Source organism: Culex pipiens, chromosome 1 (assembly GCF_016801865.2).
Source record: "Culex pipiens pallens isolate TS chromosome 1, TS_CPP_V2, whole genome shotgun sequence".
NCBI classification, from domain to species: Eukaryota; Metazoa; Arthropoda; class Insecta; order Diptera; family Culicidae; genus Culex; species Culex pipiens.
Window position 1 is genome coordinate 98,496,168 of NC_068937.1, and position 20,613 is coordinate 98,516,780.

General features: G+C 35.7%; 2 protein-coding genes across 7 annotated transcripts in view; one reads left to right on the forward strand and one right to left on the reverse strand.

The window, feature by feature from the left end:
- Positions 1–12,634, reverse strand: part of LOC120425562 (5-hydroxytryptamine receptor 1A-like) — a 43,944-nt gene extending 31,310 nt beyond the window's left edge. For 3 of the 4 annotated variants that reach the window (XM_039590126.2, XM_039590122.2, XM_039590124.2), the window contains exon 1: positions 12,166–12,596. The gene's annotated coding sequence lies outside the window, so the exon portion shown is untranslated. Of the gene's footprint in view, positions 1–12,165 lie in introns of all 4 variants that reach the window. The other variant, XM_039590123.2, reaches the window with a different exon arrangement.
- The window catches only part of LOC120425560 (FERM domain-containing protein 8), a 151,561-nt gene that overhangs the window by 117,780 nt on the left and 13,168 nt on the right, over positions 1–20,613 (forward strand). For all 3 annotated transcript variants that reach the window (XM_039590119.2, XM_039590118.2, XM_039590120.2), the window contains exon 4: positions 14,615–15,054. In XM_039590119.2, the coding sequence (XP_039446053.1) occupies positions 14,615–15,054 (440 nt within the window). The remainder of the gene's footprint in view (positions 1–14,614; positions 15,055–20,613) is intronic.

Genomic DNA, 20,613 nt, shown 5'->3' on the forward strand with positions numbered 1-20,613 from the left:
TTGCTATTCGATTCTGTTATTTTTGGTACAGAAAAGTAGGCTATTTCGTCGTTCAAGAATGACAGGAAAAGTAAGTAGTTTCACGACGGAATTGCAAAAAATATATTTCACTATTTCTATAATAATAGATTTTCTGGCAACACTATCACAAGGTTTTTTTTTATGAAGGGACCAGTAACTTTCAAAACCCCTAATAAAATCCCATGCTCCAATGGAACCACCCTAGCCCCCTAGTCGCTATCACTCCCGCAGTATCAGTCCAATCGCGACGCCACCCTTTGCCGGCGGCCTTCGATAAGGGGAATCCCTCGCGCGGTAAGTCTGTGCCGGTAATCGTTTGACAGAGAGAAAGAGAGAGAGAGAGAGTCAAATCCGGGTGTCATCCCTGAAACGGAGACTAATTTAATCAATGGCTCTTTATCGCATACCATGTTTATGTTGATACTTAATAAAAATTACGTTATCTATACCGTGATCGTCGAAGCCTTCCTATTTTTTTTAAATATAGTTAATTTCAACTCAAACTGTTTCATGGCAGTGTTACCAAATACGTTTCCAATAATTTATGAATAAACAAGCCTTACCCGACAAACTTCGTTCTGCCTTTTTTTCGTTTGTTGACGTTTTTAACTTTTTTGCTTATTCAGCCTCCTGTTTTTACGTAACTTTTCCCATACAATCTGCAGATTTTCCGGAATCGGTTTCAGAGTGGCCAAAGTTAAAACTTTTTGGCGTAAGAACCTTCCTTGGACTTATACGAACCCAATGCAACAAATAGCACCTCGATCCGACGCTCCGTATTGAACTGATTCGCGTTCGAACAAAACCGTCGAAATTTTTATTATATATAGATTTAGCTTGAGCTTTACAAAATTTAGGCAGTGTTGCCAGCTATTCAAAATCTTCCATTTATTGAAAAGGTCTATAAAATAAAATTGAAACCAACCAACATGATTCAAATTTTAAATACTATTCAAAACTGATTTTTACCCAGTTCCAAGAAGTTTATTCCTGTGATTTCAAAGTCTCTCTCCCTATTGGAAAAGGCAAAAAAACGCGTACCGCCAAACATCGTTAAACAGTGTTTTAAAAGTCAACATAAATAATAATAACAACAACATAATGGTGTTAAGATGCAAACCAGGCCGATGATTGGTTTAACATTCGAAGAAGCGTACTAGCGGGTGATTCAGCGTCGATTCGGTGAAAGTTTCAACCGGTTCATGAGTCAGAGATAATTTTAGGAACAAATTTTGTGTTGCCGTCAGACACAGCTTAAAATTGACAAGAAAAGGTGTGAACTGGGTAATGTTTATTATTCTTTTTTTTAAATTTTTATTCTGCATTTAAAAAAATATCGAACGCGTTGATATGTGATTAAATATAGTCAATGTCATTTAATCCAGTTTAGCCTAACCCGTTAAATTTTATAAATATCAAGCACATACCCAGTCAACTCAATCGGAATTTTGAAACGGAATTCAATTCGAATCGTTCACGATTCCGTGTACGTACCGGTTGTTGCGTTGAAACAGAATACGTAAACGATTCGAATTGAATTCCGTTTCAAAGATCCGATTGAGTTGACTGGGTAGTAGTTGATCTGTCTGGCCTCTTTAGTTTTCAATTAGTACAAACCGGACCAAGTCTTAAAAAAAAAAAACAGTTGGCATTTCGCAAACGCTTTTTCACCCCATCCCCCTTTCCGACAGGGCATCTTTTAATCGCCAGAGCTAATTATCGCCGATTTTCCCTCCGTTTGCACTTTTTTCACTTCTTTTATTTCTTATTTTCCACTCTTTCGATTCAGTTCAAATCCCGTCTTAATCTGCAGCTTTTTTCCTCTTCCAAAAGGCATGAAAGCTCGCTCATTGGGCGGTGAATTTCTCAATCATTCATCAGCAACACTTTTTTCAAGTTTTTTTTTTTAGAAAGGTCCCAATTTTAAGGATTGAACTGCGACAAAAAAATCAAACTCTTGTTATCCTCGGGCTTAAATTGATCCCATTTTTTTTTGTCCTTGAGGTTATGAGAACATGCACAACCCACTCACTGCGCTCGGAGAAGCACACAAACAAGCATTTCCCTTGCTGTGCTTCTTCATTTTTTACGCGAGATTAGATTGCTTTTGAAGTGTAGAGGGTTCTTTACAAAAGATAATGGTGTAGAAAACTAAATCGAAATTTTGCTTTCATCTAGATTTTTTGTTTAAAAGGGTCTAATGAAGAAAATTTTTGATTTTTGCTTTTTGTTTTTTTTTTATAAACAGCCTTGAATCACCCAACACCCAAAAAGCAAAAAGGGACCATCCATAAACCACGTGGATACTTTAGGGGGGGGGGAGGTATGGCGATTGTCCTCGATCCATACAACAAAGGTTTTTTTGTATGGAGAATTGTCCACGAGGGGGGGGGGGGGGTAACAGATTCCCAAATAAAGTGTTCACGTGGTTTATGGATAGTCCCAAAATAAAAATCTCGTTTATTGGACATCTGAAAAAAAAATCCGGATATGAACCTTTTTTAAAAAAATTACCATAGTTTTTTTTATAATTTGTTTATGCCGTTGCAAATATTTTTACAAGATTAAGGGGTTACATACATGTAGAAAATCATAAAATTTTATATTACAGAATATTGGTTAAATCTAGATGATTATCAATCACTCCTGAAAGTTTCATGAAGATATTTCATGATTAAACTGAGTAAGAGACGATTTAAGCTCAAAATTTTGCCATGCGCAAAGCGGGCTGTAAAATTTTGTTGGCGTTTTTCTCTAAACCCCGAGTTGATTTACGGGTGCACCGATATATCGAGATAGGATGGACCAAATTGGCTGAAACTTGAGGTGAAGACTCTCAAGATGTATCCCGTGTGCATGACGAAGCCCAATTTTTAAAATTTGCTTTTTAAAAAAATACAAAAATCAAAAACTAACGGTTTTTTATATGAAAAACACAAAAATATTTTTATCTTTTTTTTTAAATAAACTTTTTGAAAATCGGGCTTCGTCATGCACACGGAATCGGTTTAACGAGTCTTCACCAAAATTTTGAGCCGATTTGGTCAAAACAGTGTTGAGATATCGTGGCACCCGTTTTTTTTTAAACTGCTAACTTGAAATTGCTATATCTCGGCAATGATGCAACCAAATATCTTTAAATTTGTTTTGTTAGTAGGTGAAAATTTATATTTTAATGTCATGTAAAAGGAATTTAAAAAAAGTTGAAGTGTGTACTCATACTAACCTTTGACTTTATTGCCGATATACATGTATGTAATCCCTTAATTCGCACCCCCTTCGAAATCCGACCAAAAAATCATAGACCCAAAGGAAAAATATGTGTGTGTGTGTGTGTGTGTGTGTGTGTGTGTGTGCAACCAACCAAACGGAGCCACGCGGCCGCTTCTTACAAATTGAGTTGTTTCCATGTATTTTAGATTTACATTCTATACATGCAAATAACTCGCATAGGCATTTGGAAAGTGTTAGCTCTATCGAGCTTCGGTGACCCATTTCTACGCAGGCTAGCCGTGCGCGAAATACCTCAGCTTGAACCGACAAGCCCCGCAACGTTTGCATCAATCGGATTCAAACGTTATTCAGAACTTCCGGATCCTTGCCAAATGGATAAAAACCCACACGCAGAAAAAAGATTTATCAATTCAATAAATTTCTGCCATCAATTCGATAAATAAAATTATCGGTTGGCAACCAATAATTTATTTTATCAAATTTAATAAGTTTCTTTATCAATTTGATAATAATTATTTATCAATTTGACAAAATAAATTATCGATTGATAAACGTCATTTATGAAACGTCAAAAGCTAAATTTATCAAATCGATAAAAATATTAATCACGTTGACAAAATATTTTATTGAAGCAATAAACGTTTTTATCAGTATGAAAATTTTATTTATCGTCGTTTTGCAGGTTGTTCTTTTGTATTTTGTTATATAAATTAAAATCAAACAAATCACGTTACATTTTTTTATTAATTCACATTTACAATTGTGAGTTTACACCACGAAAATTATGTTAACTTCTACCTGCACTGGTTCAGCAGCAACGTTGTGTACACCGTACTAGGTGAATGGTCATCGGATGTTTTCTGGTCACTTCCACAGTTTGCGAAGGGATGTTTCAACTTTCCAGGCTGCAGATCAAGCTGCAGATCGGATGAGCTGAGAGACACATCTGAAAAAAGAATAGCAATGCTTAGAACTATACCAGCCTAAAAATACTTTTTTCATCGCAGTGCAAACTTACCACTATAAATTTCTGCCTCCATGGGAAACGACAGCCTCTTCCCTACTTGCTGGGCGACTGTTGCCATTTTCCTTAGCTCCGGTTCTGGTGCTGCCGGACTTAAACGTTGTTCCCGGACTAGGATGTTGCTACCGGAAGTTTGAAGGATGCCTTTTCCGACGCTTCAAGGGATCCAGCGGCGTTACTTCGGTTCTAAAGGGTGAGGGCGATTGGTTAACCGTGCGGCTGCGACTTATCCGTTGGATTTTATACGGGATCCGTGGCCACATTCTCTGGATACAGCGGCTTTTTGTGGAAACAAGCTCACTTCCCCGCTCAGTTGTTTTTGTTTATGTTTTAGATGACAGGAAGAAACGTGCATGCGAAAAAATTAAGCGATAATTTGATTTATCAAAACAACAATATAGATTATCGTCTTGATAATTAAAATTTATCAAATCGATAAATCTACGTTATCAAAACAATAACTCAAACTTATTAATGTTGATAATGTGATTTATCAAATTGATAAGGCTTAATTTTTCTGCGTGCAGCGCGTATTTAGTTGGTAGTAACAGTTTTCCTAATTCCAGTCAAAGCTCACCAAGCTGTGATGACGCAGTGGTTAGCATTTTTGCTTACCAATCCATAGAACGGGGGATCGAACCCCGCCTCGAGCGACTTTGATTTTTAGTTCATATTACGTATTTCAAGTATTTTAAAGTCTTAAACTTTTCCGTTGGGAGCAGATGGGCATCGAATCCAGGACCATTCGCTTACAAAGCGAACACCGTTACCAGTCAGCCACGGCCACTCCCATATTTTTGTCCGTTCCGTTCCGTGAAAATTAAACGAAGTTCCAAAAAGGAAAGAGCTCACCGGGATAGGACAAAACGATCCAGGACGAAACATAGAGACAAATCCAAATCTTTGACTCGATCATCTCGACCACCATTCAGCATCAATCGCTCCCGACAGCACCGAAATTTCCACCAGCAGCTTCAAAATGTTCTGCTTCTAGCTAGGGCAAGCTCACCCTCGAAGGTCCCTGACATCGGTTTTACTTGCCCAAAAAAACTGCCACTGAATTTCCAGTTCACGAATCACACTTCTCTTTGACCTACAATTTGAAATTCCGTCGCTCAGCACTCGAAATCTGATTCTGAACCTCCCGGGCAATCAAAACATTAAACTTAAAATTCACTTTGAAAACTATAATAAACGAAATAAGAAACGAAAAAAAAAAAACGCGGAGCAAAAATTCAAAACGTCACGACGCGTGCACGGCTTGCTTCGATCCATACACCCAAAGGAAAAATATGTATCAAAATCTGCAACAGTGGATTTGCTGCAGAAAAAAAATGGAAATTAATGATTGCTTTATAATTTTTTTGCCTTAGATATTCACACATTGAAAAAAGGAAATTGTACTGTCATTTAAACAAATTGTAATTGCCTTTTGATTTATCTATTTTCCATACCAGATTTTTTTCTTTGCTAAAATGTTGATCAAATATAGAGGGTGACGACTCTCGAGATTTTCAATTTCCCGGGAATCGAGAGTTGAGTTTTGCCATTTCCCGGGAATTCCCGGGACCCGGGAATTTTTTTAACTGGCCAAAAGCGTCAATAACTTAAAAGAAAAGTAATAAAACGTTTCTTTTTAATGAATTCAGATAAAATTAATTCATACTAATCCAATAAAACGTTGATTTAAGTAACCTCATTATTTTGAGGAACTATATCTTCATTTTGATTTTTTCCCTCAATCTACAAATATAAAATCGTTTCTTGAGCCTTTTGGGACTCGAAATTGCAGTTTAAAATGTTTACGAATCTTCATTCGCACTGAGTGATTTTTCAAAAGTTGCACAAACTTGTTGTTGAACTTGTTAATAGATTTTTTGAAAGTAAAAAAAAAAACTAATATATAATTTTCCATTTATGCAATATGGCATTTTTGCAATATGATAAATAACGACACAAAACAAAAACTTTACATAAGTTGATTTTTCCCCTCTTAAGGTCAACTTTAAATGGTCACAATTAGCGGACACTAACTTTACAAAGAATGCCTGATTTTTATTCTCAAAATATAATTTAATATGCAAAACACAAAATGACTTATTGACATCAAAAAAGGAAATGACCTCGATACAGCGAAATTGACTTACTTAGAATTAAAAAAACAAGATTATGAGTTTTGCTATGCTTGAGAGAGGATACGGAAAATAAACTTATCTTGAAAAGGTTTTTCCTCTTAGAATTAATAAATATTTCATTCCTGGTGTGTAACTGCTAAAAATGTTTCAAGGTTAATTTTGGGGTCCACATTTTTTGGTTACTCTCAATTAAAGTTATTGAAATTTTTGAAAAGTTAAAATTTACACGTTTAGAATAAGAAGATTAGAGAAGCATTGGTTTATTCAAACTTAAAAATCGAACATTGAGCATCCAATGTTCTAAACAATTTCGAATTTTTCAAATGTTTTTCTGGTTAAATTAGTAATTTTGGTTCGATATTTATAAGAATAAAATTTCCCGGGAGTCTCGACCAAATTTCCCGGGAATCGAGAAGTCCAAAAATGGCTAATTTCCCGGGAAATTTTTCCCGGGAATTCCCGCTCGTCACCCTCTAATCAAATATAACGTTAGAAAACATATTTTTAACTATTTTTGTTCGTAAATTAAAATTGAACTTGGTTCAAAATCTATATCTCAGTCAAAGTTAATATATCAAAGAAATTTTATATCAAGCAAATTAAACAAAATCATCAATTTCAAATATGTGGTACACTTTTTTAGACCACTTGGGATGTCAAAACCATGCTTTATTGTTTTTTATCGCCGTTTTCAAAATCATGAGTTATTTCATTTTAAAGTTTACTGAAATATATACAGTATGTAAAAAAAGTATTTACACCCCTTGGGCTCAATGCACATTTTGTGATGAAATATGTAAACAATTTAAAGTTTGACAGAACTACTACGTTTTGTTCAGAAACTCATGCCGAACTATTTGCTACAAAAAGCTCATGAAAAGATGATTTCTATAAAAAGTTTTATAACAAATACTATTACAAAAACCAAAAAAGGTGCAAAAAAAGTTTGTACACCTTTCGAAAAATTAACAAAAATAAAGTTATTTGTTGACAAATCACCATGAATCCAGTCTCCAAACTCCAAATAGGCATCCTTGACTAATTAAAAAAATAATTTGGATTGAATATAAAGTTTACTAAGGCCGTTGCAAATATTTTTCAAAGTTTATGTCGCCCCCCCCTTCAAAATTGGTCCGAAAAAACAGAGGGCAAAAAAAATATTTTTTCAAAAATCTTCAAAATTTTAATGAAAATAGAAGTCAAATCAACTTAAAACAATCTAAAACGCATTTTTCTGCATTTATAACCATATTTAGCATGTTTGGGCTGGATCAAAAGTATTTTGAATTTTTATGAAATTCCAATGTACAGCACCGCAAAAACTTTGTTTTGCCAAAAAATAAATTTTCGTCAATACTTAGGCTTTTAGAAAACTAATGATTGCAAAACACCTGGGCAGGTGTAAAATGCATTTTTAAACACTTTTTTCATTCAAATGTTGAAACTATGGCTCGTAAATTCAATGTTTAAACATTTTTATTTTTTTGCCCCCCCCCCTCGACTTTGGTCAAGGTCGAGGGACATAAACTTCAAAAAATACTGTGAATACAAAGAGGCGAGTTGTTCCTTTTAATTCCGCTATATATTTTTAATATCTTGACAGATACGTATTTCGTCTACTACTTGCAGACTTCATCAGTGTTCTGTTCTCGACTGAAGGTTCATCGCTGGTGTATCCGTATTTGTAGTTACTGTAGGTACTACCTCCTCGTTCTTCTTTTGTGCCTGTATAGGTAACAGCTTAAACAGCCACGTTGAGCCGTTACCTGAATCCTTGTTGAGTAAACGTTTGTTGCCTGCCTTGAAGATTTCCAAACTTTCGGCGACAGCCAGCTTCGATGGGTTTGTGATGTGTCTTAAGATGACCGCGTCGCTAGTTGTGATGTTATGTTTTTCCTCGATGATGTGTTCGGTTACTGCTGACTTGAAATGGGGGACAAATCCTTTCCGTATTTCCTCCTTGGCAATTCTGACATATGTGTTTATATGCTCATCCAACCTGGTTTGCAGCAATCTCTTAGTTTGTCCAATGTAGCTCATATCACAGTGGCCGCAGGATACCTCGTAGATGCCGGGTTTGCCTAAAGTCGGTATGGGGTCTTTCGTTGAACCTAAGATGGATTCCAACTGGCTGTTTCTACTGCTGAACACTAAATCGATGCCAAATTTAGCCAGTTTTTGTCGTAATGGGCGTGTTATCCTGTAGTCGAATTCTACTGCTGCTCTTCGTAGTGGCTCTACTGATGGCGTAAGGTTCAAAAAATATTTGCAACGGCCTAACTACTTAGTATAAAAGTTTATAAAACTCTTGAAATTATTTATAAAACTTATCTAAACCTAATATTGCAAACTTTTAATTCAATAAAATGTCAATATATTACCATAGAATTGCTAAATAAATATTTTGGAGTGGGTATAACACCATTGTGGGGTTTTTTGTATCGATAGAATAGATTTTTTGTTGGAATTTGGTAAAACGAAACGAAACTATTGGCACTACGCCCCCCGGGGCATGGCCTTCCTCTAACGTGGGATTTCTGCTCCAGCGCCTCTGACGAGACAGGAGAAACCGGGACCGACGTTTTACTTCACCATCCGATAGAAGCTCAGTGGATAAGGCGGGAATCGAACCCGCGTCTCATAGCATCATCGGGATCGGCAGCCGAAGCCGCTACCCCTGCGCCACGAGACCCGGAATTACGTCGTCGGAAAATCCGCCGGCATCCGAACCGGTCCACGATTCACAAGTCAACCTATGTGGCATCGAAAAGGGCATAAAATTTCCGATCTTTTGATACCCATTCATCTAGGTTTTCTATAAATCCCACGTTTTTAAATACCTAGGTAAAAACGTTGTTGTGGTTTTGTTTGAGCATCCTGCCAAAAATGTATGGAATTTCGTAATTTTTGTTCTCGTGGATCAAACTTACTTTTTGCCCAGGTATTTAAAAACGTGGGTTTTACAGAAAACCTAGATGTTTGGGTATCAAAAGATCGGAAATTTTATTCCAACGATAAATCTATTCTATCTATACAAATACCCCCAAAACGGTGTTATACCCACTCCAAAATGTTTATTTAGCAATTGTATGGTAATATATTGACATTTAGTTAAGTTAAAAGTTTTCAAAATTAAGTTAAGATAAGTTTTATATAAAATTTCCAGAGTTATATAAACTTTTATACTAAGTAGTTGGTAAACTTTATATTCAATCCAAATTATTTTTTTAATCAGTCAAGGATGCCTATTTGGAGTTGAGAGACTGGATTCATGGTGATTTTTGAGTTTGCCTGTGTGGATCAATCGGACCGCGCGCTGGACTTACAATCCAGAGGTCGCCGGTTCGAATCCCGAGGCGGACGCAAAAAATTCTAAGTGTTAATAAAGGTTTTCGGTGCCCTCTCCCCGTGCCATACCTTCACACTTAGGAGACCCGGGAGGCGGAGTCTTGTCGCAAAAAGAACGATACACGCCTGTGGATCCGTTGACGAAACCGCAAGGTTTAAGAGGGCCACATTATAAGGTGTTACGTCGATTCCGTTCATGGTGATTTCTCAACAAATAACTTTAGTTATGTTAATTTTTCGAAAGGTGTCAAACTTTTTTTGCATCTTTTTTGATTTTTGTAGTAGTATTTGTTATATAACTTTTTATAGAAATCATCTTTTCATGCGCTTTTTGTAGCAAAATGTTCGGCATGAGTTTCTGAACAAAACGTAGTACTAGGTTTCTGTCAAACTTTAAATTGTTTACATATTTCATCACAAAATGTGCATAGTGCACAAGGGGTGTAAATACTTTTTTTACATACTGTATTTTCTAAACGACCTTAAATGGGATACGAGAGAGCAAATAAAACATACTTAATTCCCTCCCCCCTCGTGGACAATTTCCATACATAATGTTTTGTTTGGTAGTCAATCAAAACAAGTTTGATTAACTTTACAAACTAAAGTTTGTTGACACGACTGTACTGCTCGGCACTCGGATAGAGAATGAATGAATAGTGAGAAAGAAAGAGAAAGCACGCGTGAATGAATGACGTTTGTAGGGAGCGTCCATAAACTACGAAACTATGGCATGGTAATAAATAACGTAATACAACACAAAACAAATCTTATTTGTATGGAGCGTGGACAATCGCAGTGAGGTTGCTTGATAAAATAAGTTTTAAAACAACAGGCTTTTTGAGTGACTGCCAGATAAAGGCATGTATTTTCTGTTTCAGATTATGGGCCACAGATTTTATATTATTACACACTTTGAACATTGTTTTTATCACAATGATGGAATCAACTATGGAACTGTAAAATTTAATGATATTTTATTCCACTGAAATTCAATTTCAAATACAGTTCAGACTCGATTATCCGAAGCCTCGATTATCCGAAGTTCGATTATCCGAAGGTTTGTATGGGACTTCGGATAATTGAATCACGAAAAAAAATTTTTTTTTGTATTTTTTCATTTCCTTGTTTTTAATAAATAAAATAAAATGCAATTTTTCAATGTTGCATTACCGCCATTTAAGATTTAAAAATTCTAAATAATTTTAGCGTAGTTTCGGGGTCATATCTTTGCTCAACAATCAAAAATTAGACAACGATTTTTTTTTTCGTGATTCGATTATCCGAAGCGAAATTTTTCCGAGGCCTTCGGATAATCGAGTCTGGACTGTATTTGTAAAGAAAACAAATATTTGAAAAACGATACTTAATCCACCCTAAGGTGGTTGGTGCCTTTCACCATATTTAGAGGGTAATGCTATCCACTATCAACTTGATTCATTATTCATACCATCAGATTGGGTAGTCAGATCTTCATAATTCAGGACAATTATGTGCTTATAACTTTTGATAGGGTTGTCAGATATTCAATCTTTTGAACTCGTTGCAAAGGTCTTGTGATTACCTATCCAACGACAGATCGCACGATAGATCCAGACAACGTTTTCATCAAAATATCTGAGATCCGGCCACTAAAAAGTTCATTTATAACACCTAAGTGCATATAACTTTTGATATGTTCGTCAGATTTTCATTCTTTGGAACTCGTTGCAAAGGTCTTTCGAATACCTTTCTGAAAATGTATAACATGACGGGGTTTCTTACAAAAACCACCCTTTTTACAATCTTCCGGACTTTTGTTAAAATCGTTTCTTTAGCATAACTTTTGAAGTACTTAACAAAACTTTATAATTTTCAAAAGCGACTTATGGGACCCCAAGACGGATCGAATGAGACGGTCAAAATCGGTTCAGCCTGTGCCGAGATAACCCAGTGCAAATTTTTTCGATCAACATCCCACCACACACACAGACATTTGCTCAGAATTTGATTCTGAGTCGATATGTATACATGAAGGTGGGTCTAGGAAGTCAAATTAAGAATTTCGTTTAACGAGTGATTTTATAGCCTTAAAAGGTGAGGAAGGCAAAAACAGAATTCTAAATATTCAAATCATCACCTCTCTTCTCACTTCAATTCATAGCTAAAGGATTTTAATAGGCCAGCCATGCCCGTAGCCAGGGGGTGGGCTTTGAGCTGACGCCCCCCCCCCCCAATTTTTTGGAAGACATATGGGAGAGAGGGAAGAAGAAGAAAAGAAGAAGAAAATTTCTTTCTTCCACTATCATTTGAAAAAGATGATAAATGAGAAAGTCCACACTTTTGATTATTTCCGGCTCGTGCATTGTAGGAAAGCCTTTTGACTCATGTTTTTTTGTAATTTTTTTTTAGGAAATTACTTACTACAAACAAATTTTGATTTTCAACTTCGTAGAGAACGTCCTCTTCTTCGCGGAAAACTGCCTCACCAGCAGAATTACCTTCTGCTTCTGCACACTACACCCAAGTCTTCAAGGCGATGTTGAATTAGAAAAGGACCCGCCTCCTTCCAACTGTGCAACACTCTGTTTGCCACACCACTAGAAAATGCACATATTTCGCTGCACTTCTTTTTCGTTCCTCCACTTTGCACATTCACTAAAAAACAAGGAGCGTTCGTTAGTTAGTCCCGGGTTTTTAAGTGTTAGTTTTTATTTAAGCTTATCCAAGCAAGAGAGAAAACGCGACAAAAACCTCCTTTTTCGCGAGTTTCACGGTCAAGTCATGAATCACGCGCAACCAGACATGGCACGCGGTGCACACGCGTTCAATGGTTAACGGCTCGACGATTACTAATTAATAATTGACGGGGCTTTTCGCCAGCGAGCTCGGAGCTGCCTCCTCTGATTTGGGGTTGATGTTGGTGGTGGTGTTGTGACGACTATGTTTGATAAGCGCACCAGGAAAGAATGAAGGGGGGAAGGGGAGGAGGGTTTGTTGATCGAGGGGGGAAGTTGAGTAAGATATGTGCGATTTGGGAGTACGCGGTGTTATCAAGTAAGAAGAATTTGAAAAAAAATGTTCACAAATTGTTTTTAGTATTTTTTGAGGTTATTTATCAAAAAGTACACAATTTATTATGTTTTATAATTAAAATTTTATTTTATAATAAAAGCAGTTCTTTAGGATTACGGTCATTCGATTTTTTTTTGTATTTTTTAATCCGACTGAAACTTTTTTGGTTGCTCAATCCTGCATTTTCACAAAAAAATTGAAAATCTCATTAAAGTGGCATGTTCAGTGGAATTCAGTGTAATTTTTTCGGAAAGCCTGTCAAATTTCCTACAAGTTTGTCTTTGACCACTTTGTGATACGATGCAACGGCTTCGAAATACAGAAATATTTACATTCCGAATTACGAAAATATTTAAAATACTTACGCCCTTCTCAAATGACATTATCGAGTGAAACTGGCTCCATATACACAAAAATGGCTTACATAAGCGTAGGATAACATGTCTACAAAGTTTCATTGAAATCGGAGAGGGTCCGGTACAAACGAATCCCTATTTCCCGAGCAGACGTTAATAACTTGGGAATAATATTTTTTGATATTTGAAAATACCAGGCCAATAACATTTTATGTTATTTATAACAGGATTTGTTATTCGTCGTTATGATTTTTTTGTTATTGGATTGTTATTGTAATAACAAACCAATAACATTTGTCGTTATTCTTCGAACAAATCTTTGTTATTATTTTTTGTTATTTTAACAACTAATCCGATCATCCCAATAACAGTTGAAGTTATTCTTCCATAACAAAACATGTTATTCCAAAGTTTTCTTGGCTTTCAACCAATATCAGACCAATAACAAATTTTTTTATGATAACATAAACTGTTATTAAACCCTTATGCAAAAATAGATTTTTCAAGAAGATTCCATAACAGTTTCTGTTATTTTAACAGTATTTGTTATTGAAATGGCATGAATTTTGTTATTACCGTCTGCCCGGGTTGGCATGGAATTGCTCTAATTTATAATAATACGTATACCTTTTTTATTCTGATTTTTCCTCATCAATACCTACAACTTTGCCGAAGACACTAAATCGATCAGAAAATGAATTCAAAAGTGTTTTTTATAATATTTACTGGAATTCGGGGAGAATGGGTCAACTGTAAATAATTTTACTAGTTGCATCTTAGCAAATTCCACCCAAATTCCACCGATGCTCGAAAAATTAAAATTGAAAATAAACTTTGTCAACTGTAAACCTTATTTTTGTTATCTTTTAACATTTGCCGCTGAGTCTCCTGCGAGGTTCGAACCCGTTATCGTTATCACTGATTAAGCCGGCCACGCTGATTAGGTGTCGCATTTTTGGTTTGTTGGTGCTCGTTTCGCAAAAGTATCAACTTCGTCACTCAAGCTGATGCATACTTAGTTTGCCGAAGAAAAAAAGGTGCGCTTATCTTGCCTAACGGTGGGGTTTGCTGAAACTAATTTAGAAATTTCTCTAGCACAAAAGCGCTAAAAGGTCAATTTTGTCAGCGAGTTTGAAACGATAATCTTCGCCATGTCCTCCTTCACTTAAGGGAATGAATTTGCGGTCATCTGTAGAGCTTATTGTTCCCCCCCCCTTCCATATCATGATTAATACACTAAAAGCTGTCTCGTCGAGTTGACAACTCTATAAAACCACCGACCATCACTAGCAAAATGGACCCTCAACTAGTCCCTTCTCCTCACTTTCAGTGCTGCCAGCAGCAGTTCCATATACTAATTGCTCGATTTGTCAAGCCCTCAACTAATGCGGACCCATTTCTTAACGCTCTCTCTCTATCTCTCTCCCCCCTCTCTATTCCAGGTCCCACCTCGAGTACAAACAGCTACACGATAGGTGGCAGCACCAGTGGCGTCGCAGATCTCCAGCAACAGCAACAGCAACAAATTCTGAAACAGCAGCAAACAAGCCAACCGCAGCAGCAGCAACAACATCATCAACTGCAACAGCAACAACAACTGCTCCAACAATCATCGAGTTTATCAAGTAGTAATAGTCTAATTAACAACAATAATCAAATTAGGGATAATTACGGCGTGACGACGTCGGCCATTGTGACCCTCGGCAGTGGTGGCAGTGTTGCCAGCAACAGCAACAACAATCATCATCAGCAGCAGCAGCAGCAGTTTCAGGGCGGTGTTGCCACTGCCAGTCATCACGTGAGCTTGGTGGGCGTCTCCGCGGCGTCGTCGGCCACCATGACCACCTCGGCGGCCATCTCGCCGCCGCGGCCAATGCAAAAGGTGAGAGGATTTTAGTACAATTTAAATGACTGACATCTTATTATAGATTTCAAGGTCGATGGGTTGAAAATAGATTTCTACCGAAAAAAATGGGAAGCCTTGTTCAAGGATACGGATCAGCATTTCTGTCAGCATCTTCTCCGAGAAGAGAAGGTGTGTATTGACGGGGTTCCTCGAAGTGAAAGCATCGAGATATGACTTCAGTCGAAGGGCTCGAGGCCCTGCCACGTGTTGGCTCTACTGAACGTTGTTGAGTTGCTTTTCTGGAGAATGTATCGATTACATTGTTAGTTAATGAATATGCCACAGATAAAAACACTTAAATCTCTTTGAAATATAATCAGTTTCGATTCATGATAATCATATCTTAAATTACGTTTCTTTGTATGTGAATATACACTAGGGCAGGCCTGCCCAACGTCCGGCCCGTGAAGTCATTTCATCCGGCCCGCGACGGTTTTTCAAAATAGTTCTATGACTGGCCCTTAAGGCTGTTCATGAAATATTGAATAAATAAGTTCAGCGTCCAAATAAAAAAAAAATGGTTTGTGATAAAATTTCAATTGGAACATTATGTTTTATTTTTGCTCTGGCAATAAAATGTTGCTTATTCAACTTATTATTTGGATTATGCTTTTGTAGTTTTAAAAATGTTTTTTTTTTCAATTCAAACATTCTTTATGTCTGAATTGAATTCTCATCATTTCTATATTGATATTTCTAGAATCAATTAGTAAAATGAAAATTGGCACAAAAAAACAAATGTTAAAATGTGAAATATCTGTATGAAAAAAAAACATGGATTGTTGTTTAAAAATGTACAGAAATACACTTTATTTGAATTTTAATCAGTTTTTACTGATTTCACTTGAGGAACTTGATTAGAGTAGTGCGGTGCCTGTGTGGACGCGCAGTCCTGTTTTTTTTCGTGTTATTTTCCGTCTCTTTTGTGTCGCTGTTCGAGTGCATGGGGTGATTGGCTATTATAATTAAATAATGGCATCAGTAGTGTGGTGCTTTTCGGGACGCGCAGTTCTGGTTTTTACCTTCCTTTTTTTTTCATTGTTTTTTTCCACTCGCGTTCGTTGGCCGATGAGTTTTTTTGTGTTTTTCTTTATTTATAGTTTTCTATAAAAACGTACCTATTTTTTTGAGACTAGCAAGTCGTATTGCTGGATTAAGCCCTTTCTATATCATTGAAGATTGGAAGGCACGCCGTCGAATATTTTTTAAGGCTTATGATAGAAAATCATTTCAATAAATGAAGCCCTTCCTACATCACCGTTGATCGGAAGGCACGCCGACGGAGAATTTCTGGAGAATCGCGGTCGAATTAATACTATATTTAAATCCCCAGATAGCTATCTTTCCGCAGCCGGCTGCCTAAGATTTTTAAAATTTCAACCGATAAACAAATTGCTTATGGTCGCATCACCTACCACAATGAATCCTGACCTCATACCCATCTTACTAACCCCTCAAAACTCATGTGATACTTTGTCGGAGACGCAGTCGATTTGGCGGTCCCATCACTCAAGTATCGGACTAACATTCCCATCCACTTCCCCGTGTCTTACCTCTGGTCGTGGCCGGCGTCGGTATTGATCAGCATGATAGGGACCTTTGAAAATTGCGAAGGGGTGATGATTGGTTCCTACTTTTCATCTGTGGTCCACGGAGCAATGTTTGGGGGTCCTGGTCAATAACGAAGTAGCAGCTACGGGTAGACACCAATGCTATGCTATGCTATGCTATTTCACTTGAGGAACTTGATTAATATTGATTTTTTTTTAAATAAATGAGTGAGCAAGCAATTGTGTATTTTTTAAAAACAATTTTTCAATGATATGGTTTCGTTTGAAAAAAGGTTAAAAAAGCAAATCTATCATACCGTTAAAGAAGATTGCTGCAAATATTTTTAAACATTAAAAATAATCCCAAAATGAGTCAAGACATTAGGGGGCAGCACTGTATTTTTTCATAAACTCCGAAAATCAAAGAAAAACAAATTGAAAACTAATCAATACGTTCTCTACACTGTTTAATTTTTTGTGTTTTTAAAATAACTTTAAAATATTTTGTAAAATATTTGGATTAAAATGCACAACAAGACGAAAGTGTTTTTTTGTAAAGAAGATTTGCATCCAAATTTTGTTTCAATAAACTTTTTCATGCCTCATTAAAATTAAAAAACTAAACTTTAAGAAACTTGCAACGACCAAATAAATTTTATTGTTTTTAGAAAGTTAATGGTATCAGGATATTTAATTTAATTTTAAACAAATGAAAATAAATCAGCACCAACCTATGAATGTTATTTTGTATTTCATTCTTAAATCAAAATATATAAATCATATTTGCAACACTATTTATTTATTTGTTTACTTAATAAATAATTCCAATAGATTTATGAGAAAAAATTGCCAAAAGGTTGGGCACCCCTGCACCACGATGACAATACAAATATTCGACATCAAGGATACCCTCGGGCTAACATTGCTTCATTAAACAAAATCAATGTTAGTGTCGATATATATTTTCTTTAAATATCTAACGATACAGGCTGGGCTGAATTTCTAGCTATATTTTAAACTAATGCCTTATTTGAATACACAAAAATATTCGTACATGTACTCAATAATCAGCTGTTGTCAGCAATATTTTTTATTGAATTTGCAGTAAATTTTGTAATACCGCCTCGTAAACAAATGCTGGGTGTTTTTATATTCGCATTTATTCTGGCTAAAATCTTAACTGTTTATAATATTTTTTTTTCATGAAGTAATTAAATTGCTGGTAAAAAGTATAAGCACAAAACTTTTTTTCAAACTGTTGTTATTAAACATGTAAAGTATTATTAATGATTTAAATAATTACCCTGCAGAAATCTAAAAAAAAAAAACATATTGAAAATGTTGTTAAAGAAACTAAAAAAGATGTTTAATTTAACATGAATTCCTGAAAAATAGTAACCGAGCATAATTTTCATAAAGTTTTAAGCTTTAATTTTATTATTTTGTAAAAAATTAAGAGTTGTATTCACTTACCATCATTGTAAAATCATCCGATAAGTCATCATCTACAATGGTCTCAGATTTAATTTTTTTTTCACACTTTTATTGCATTTGATTTAATCTTAAATCATCGAACTCCGATTTCTGAAAAAAAATATTTTGAGTTTTACTTACCACTTTATCTATATATTTTATATATTTTTGTTTTTTTTTTATATTTTCCTTTATCTTTTTTTATTTTGTCATGTGAACGCATTTCTATGTATTTAATTGACGATTCTGAAAAAAAATGGATCATTATGATTTTATCCGTCGTAAGCACGAAGCTTTTTAATAAATTTTTAATCAGTTTTCTAATAAGAATCACATTAGATACATTATTGTGCAAAAATAAACCCATACTTACTTAGATTAACCAACATTTTGTTAAATTTGCCCGGGCTGCTCTATCCGTGAAGAGTTGGCCCGCATCTCCCTTCGACTGCCTTCTCTTTCCTTCAAACATTCTTATAACGTGTTCAACTCACTCGCATCAGAGGTCCTCATGGCGAAGGTCGTCCTCTTGCTTTTCATAGTTTATCACCTGCAAAGAAATCATCAACAAACCTACTCACCAATTCCACCTCCCCAGTTACAACACTTTGATTTGCCACTTCAACATTAGTCAAATAGTGTGATTTTCACCTTTCACATCCTCTCACTTCACAATTAACAACACAAACTCAACAAATCGACCGCTCTCGTTCGAATCCTGATTTCAAATGACAGACGTAAACAAACCCAAGTTCATCTTTTAAATATTCAACCAATTGTTAATTATATTCAACTAAATTTTTTTTTGATCGAGCACGTTCATTCGAGTTCGGGAAATCTGTTAGCTTTTTGCATTAAACGGGTTATTAAATTAATATTGAATTCGGTTATTTTGACTGAAAATTGACAGTAACAAGTACGTTTTTGTTAAAATTTACGAAAGTAAAATCAACAATTTTAATTGTTAAAATTTCTGACACGTTCTCTCCGTGTATGATAACATTTTTGTTTAAAATGCTGATAATTGAATGGAGATTTTTAAGAACTAACTAATAATGCAAAATGGCTACCTTGAGTATTGAGAAAGTACTCAATCAAGTTTCAGCCAACAACAGAGTGCAAAAATAGTCATAGTTCTAATAAGAGAAAAAAACAGTTAACATAATAATAGATTTGGGTAATCCACACGAAATCGGAAAAAGTTGCCCCGACCCCCCTTCGATTTTCGTGAAACTTTGTCCTAAGGGGTAACTTTTTTCCCTGATCACGAATCCGAGGTCCGATTTTTGATATTTCGTGATGGAGGGACGGTACGACCCCTTCAATTTTTGAACATGCGAAATAGACGTGTTTTTCAATAATTTGCAGCCTGAAACGGTGATGAGATAGAAATTTGGTGTCAAAGAGATTCTGATGTAAAATTGTACGCCCGATTTGATGGCGTACTCAGAATTCCGAAAAAACGTATTTTTCATCGAAAAAAAATACTAAAAAAGTTTTAAAAACTCTGCCATTTTCCGTTACTCGATTGTAAAAAATTTTGGAACATGTCATTTAAAGGGAAATTTAATGTACTTTTCGAATCTACATTGACCCAGAAAGGTCATTTTTTCATTTAGAACAAAATTTTTCATTTTTAAATTTCGTTTTTGCCTTTCTTACTAAAGAAAGGTATAGGTTTTATTTTAAGGCTGGACGTCATTTCCAGCTTCGTAAATATGTCGATTCAGCATCAATTTTAATCGGAAAAATCGTCGAAAAATCACACTGCATCGATTTTCGACGCTTCGTCGCCAAGTCGACAAGTTGTCAAGTTGAGCTTCGAATACTGGCGCGAGAATGCTGGCGCATATATTTTGTGGCTCGATTGATACTCGTTTTGTAGACCCATTTTAATCACTCTAAGCCGTTCGACCAATTCTCATCACTTTTTCAGTTTTTAACTGTTAAATCAACATTTTTCGATAAATCAAGAATGGGGAGTTGCTTGCTCACTTTTATTTAAGCTATTTGTTACTATGGAACAGTCAAAATCACTTTATGAAAGCTGTAATTCATGATCTAAGTGCTGATATGCCGATAATAGAAATAGGCTGAGAAAGGGTATATTTCCCCTAGCTTGTCTACCGATGTTTCCTACAACATGTAAGATATCGTAGCTTTTCGGTTTCTTTTGCCCTGTCCGTTTTTGCATAACTGTCCAATGTTTATGCAAAAACTTTTGTGACATAGGACATTCATCCAGCTACAATCAATTTGTTTCCCGTGTGCTCCAAAAATCGCCTAAATGTAGACTTCATTTTCGTAAGTTTATTTAACAGGGTTCATTGGATTCCAATAGGAGCTTTCCAAGTTTTTCATCGTTTATATCGTTTCCAATGTTTTCAATGCTGGCGACGCCAATGGCTTTCTACCTAAGGTTCTCACGATTGAGTGTGTAGTGGTGCGGTTGTTAAAAATAGCTATCTCTGACTCTGTCACTTTCGTAGAAGCTGAATGGTTTGCTTCCCTG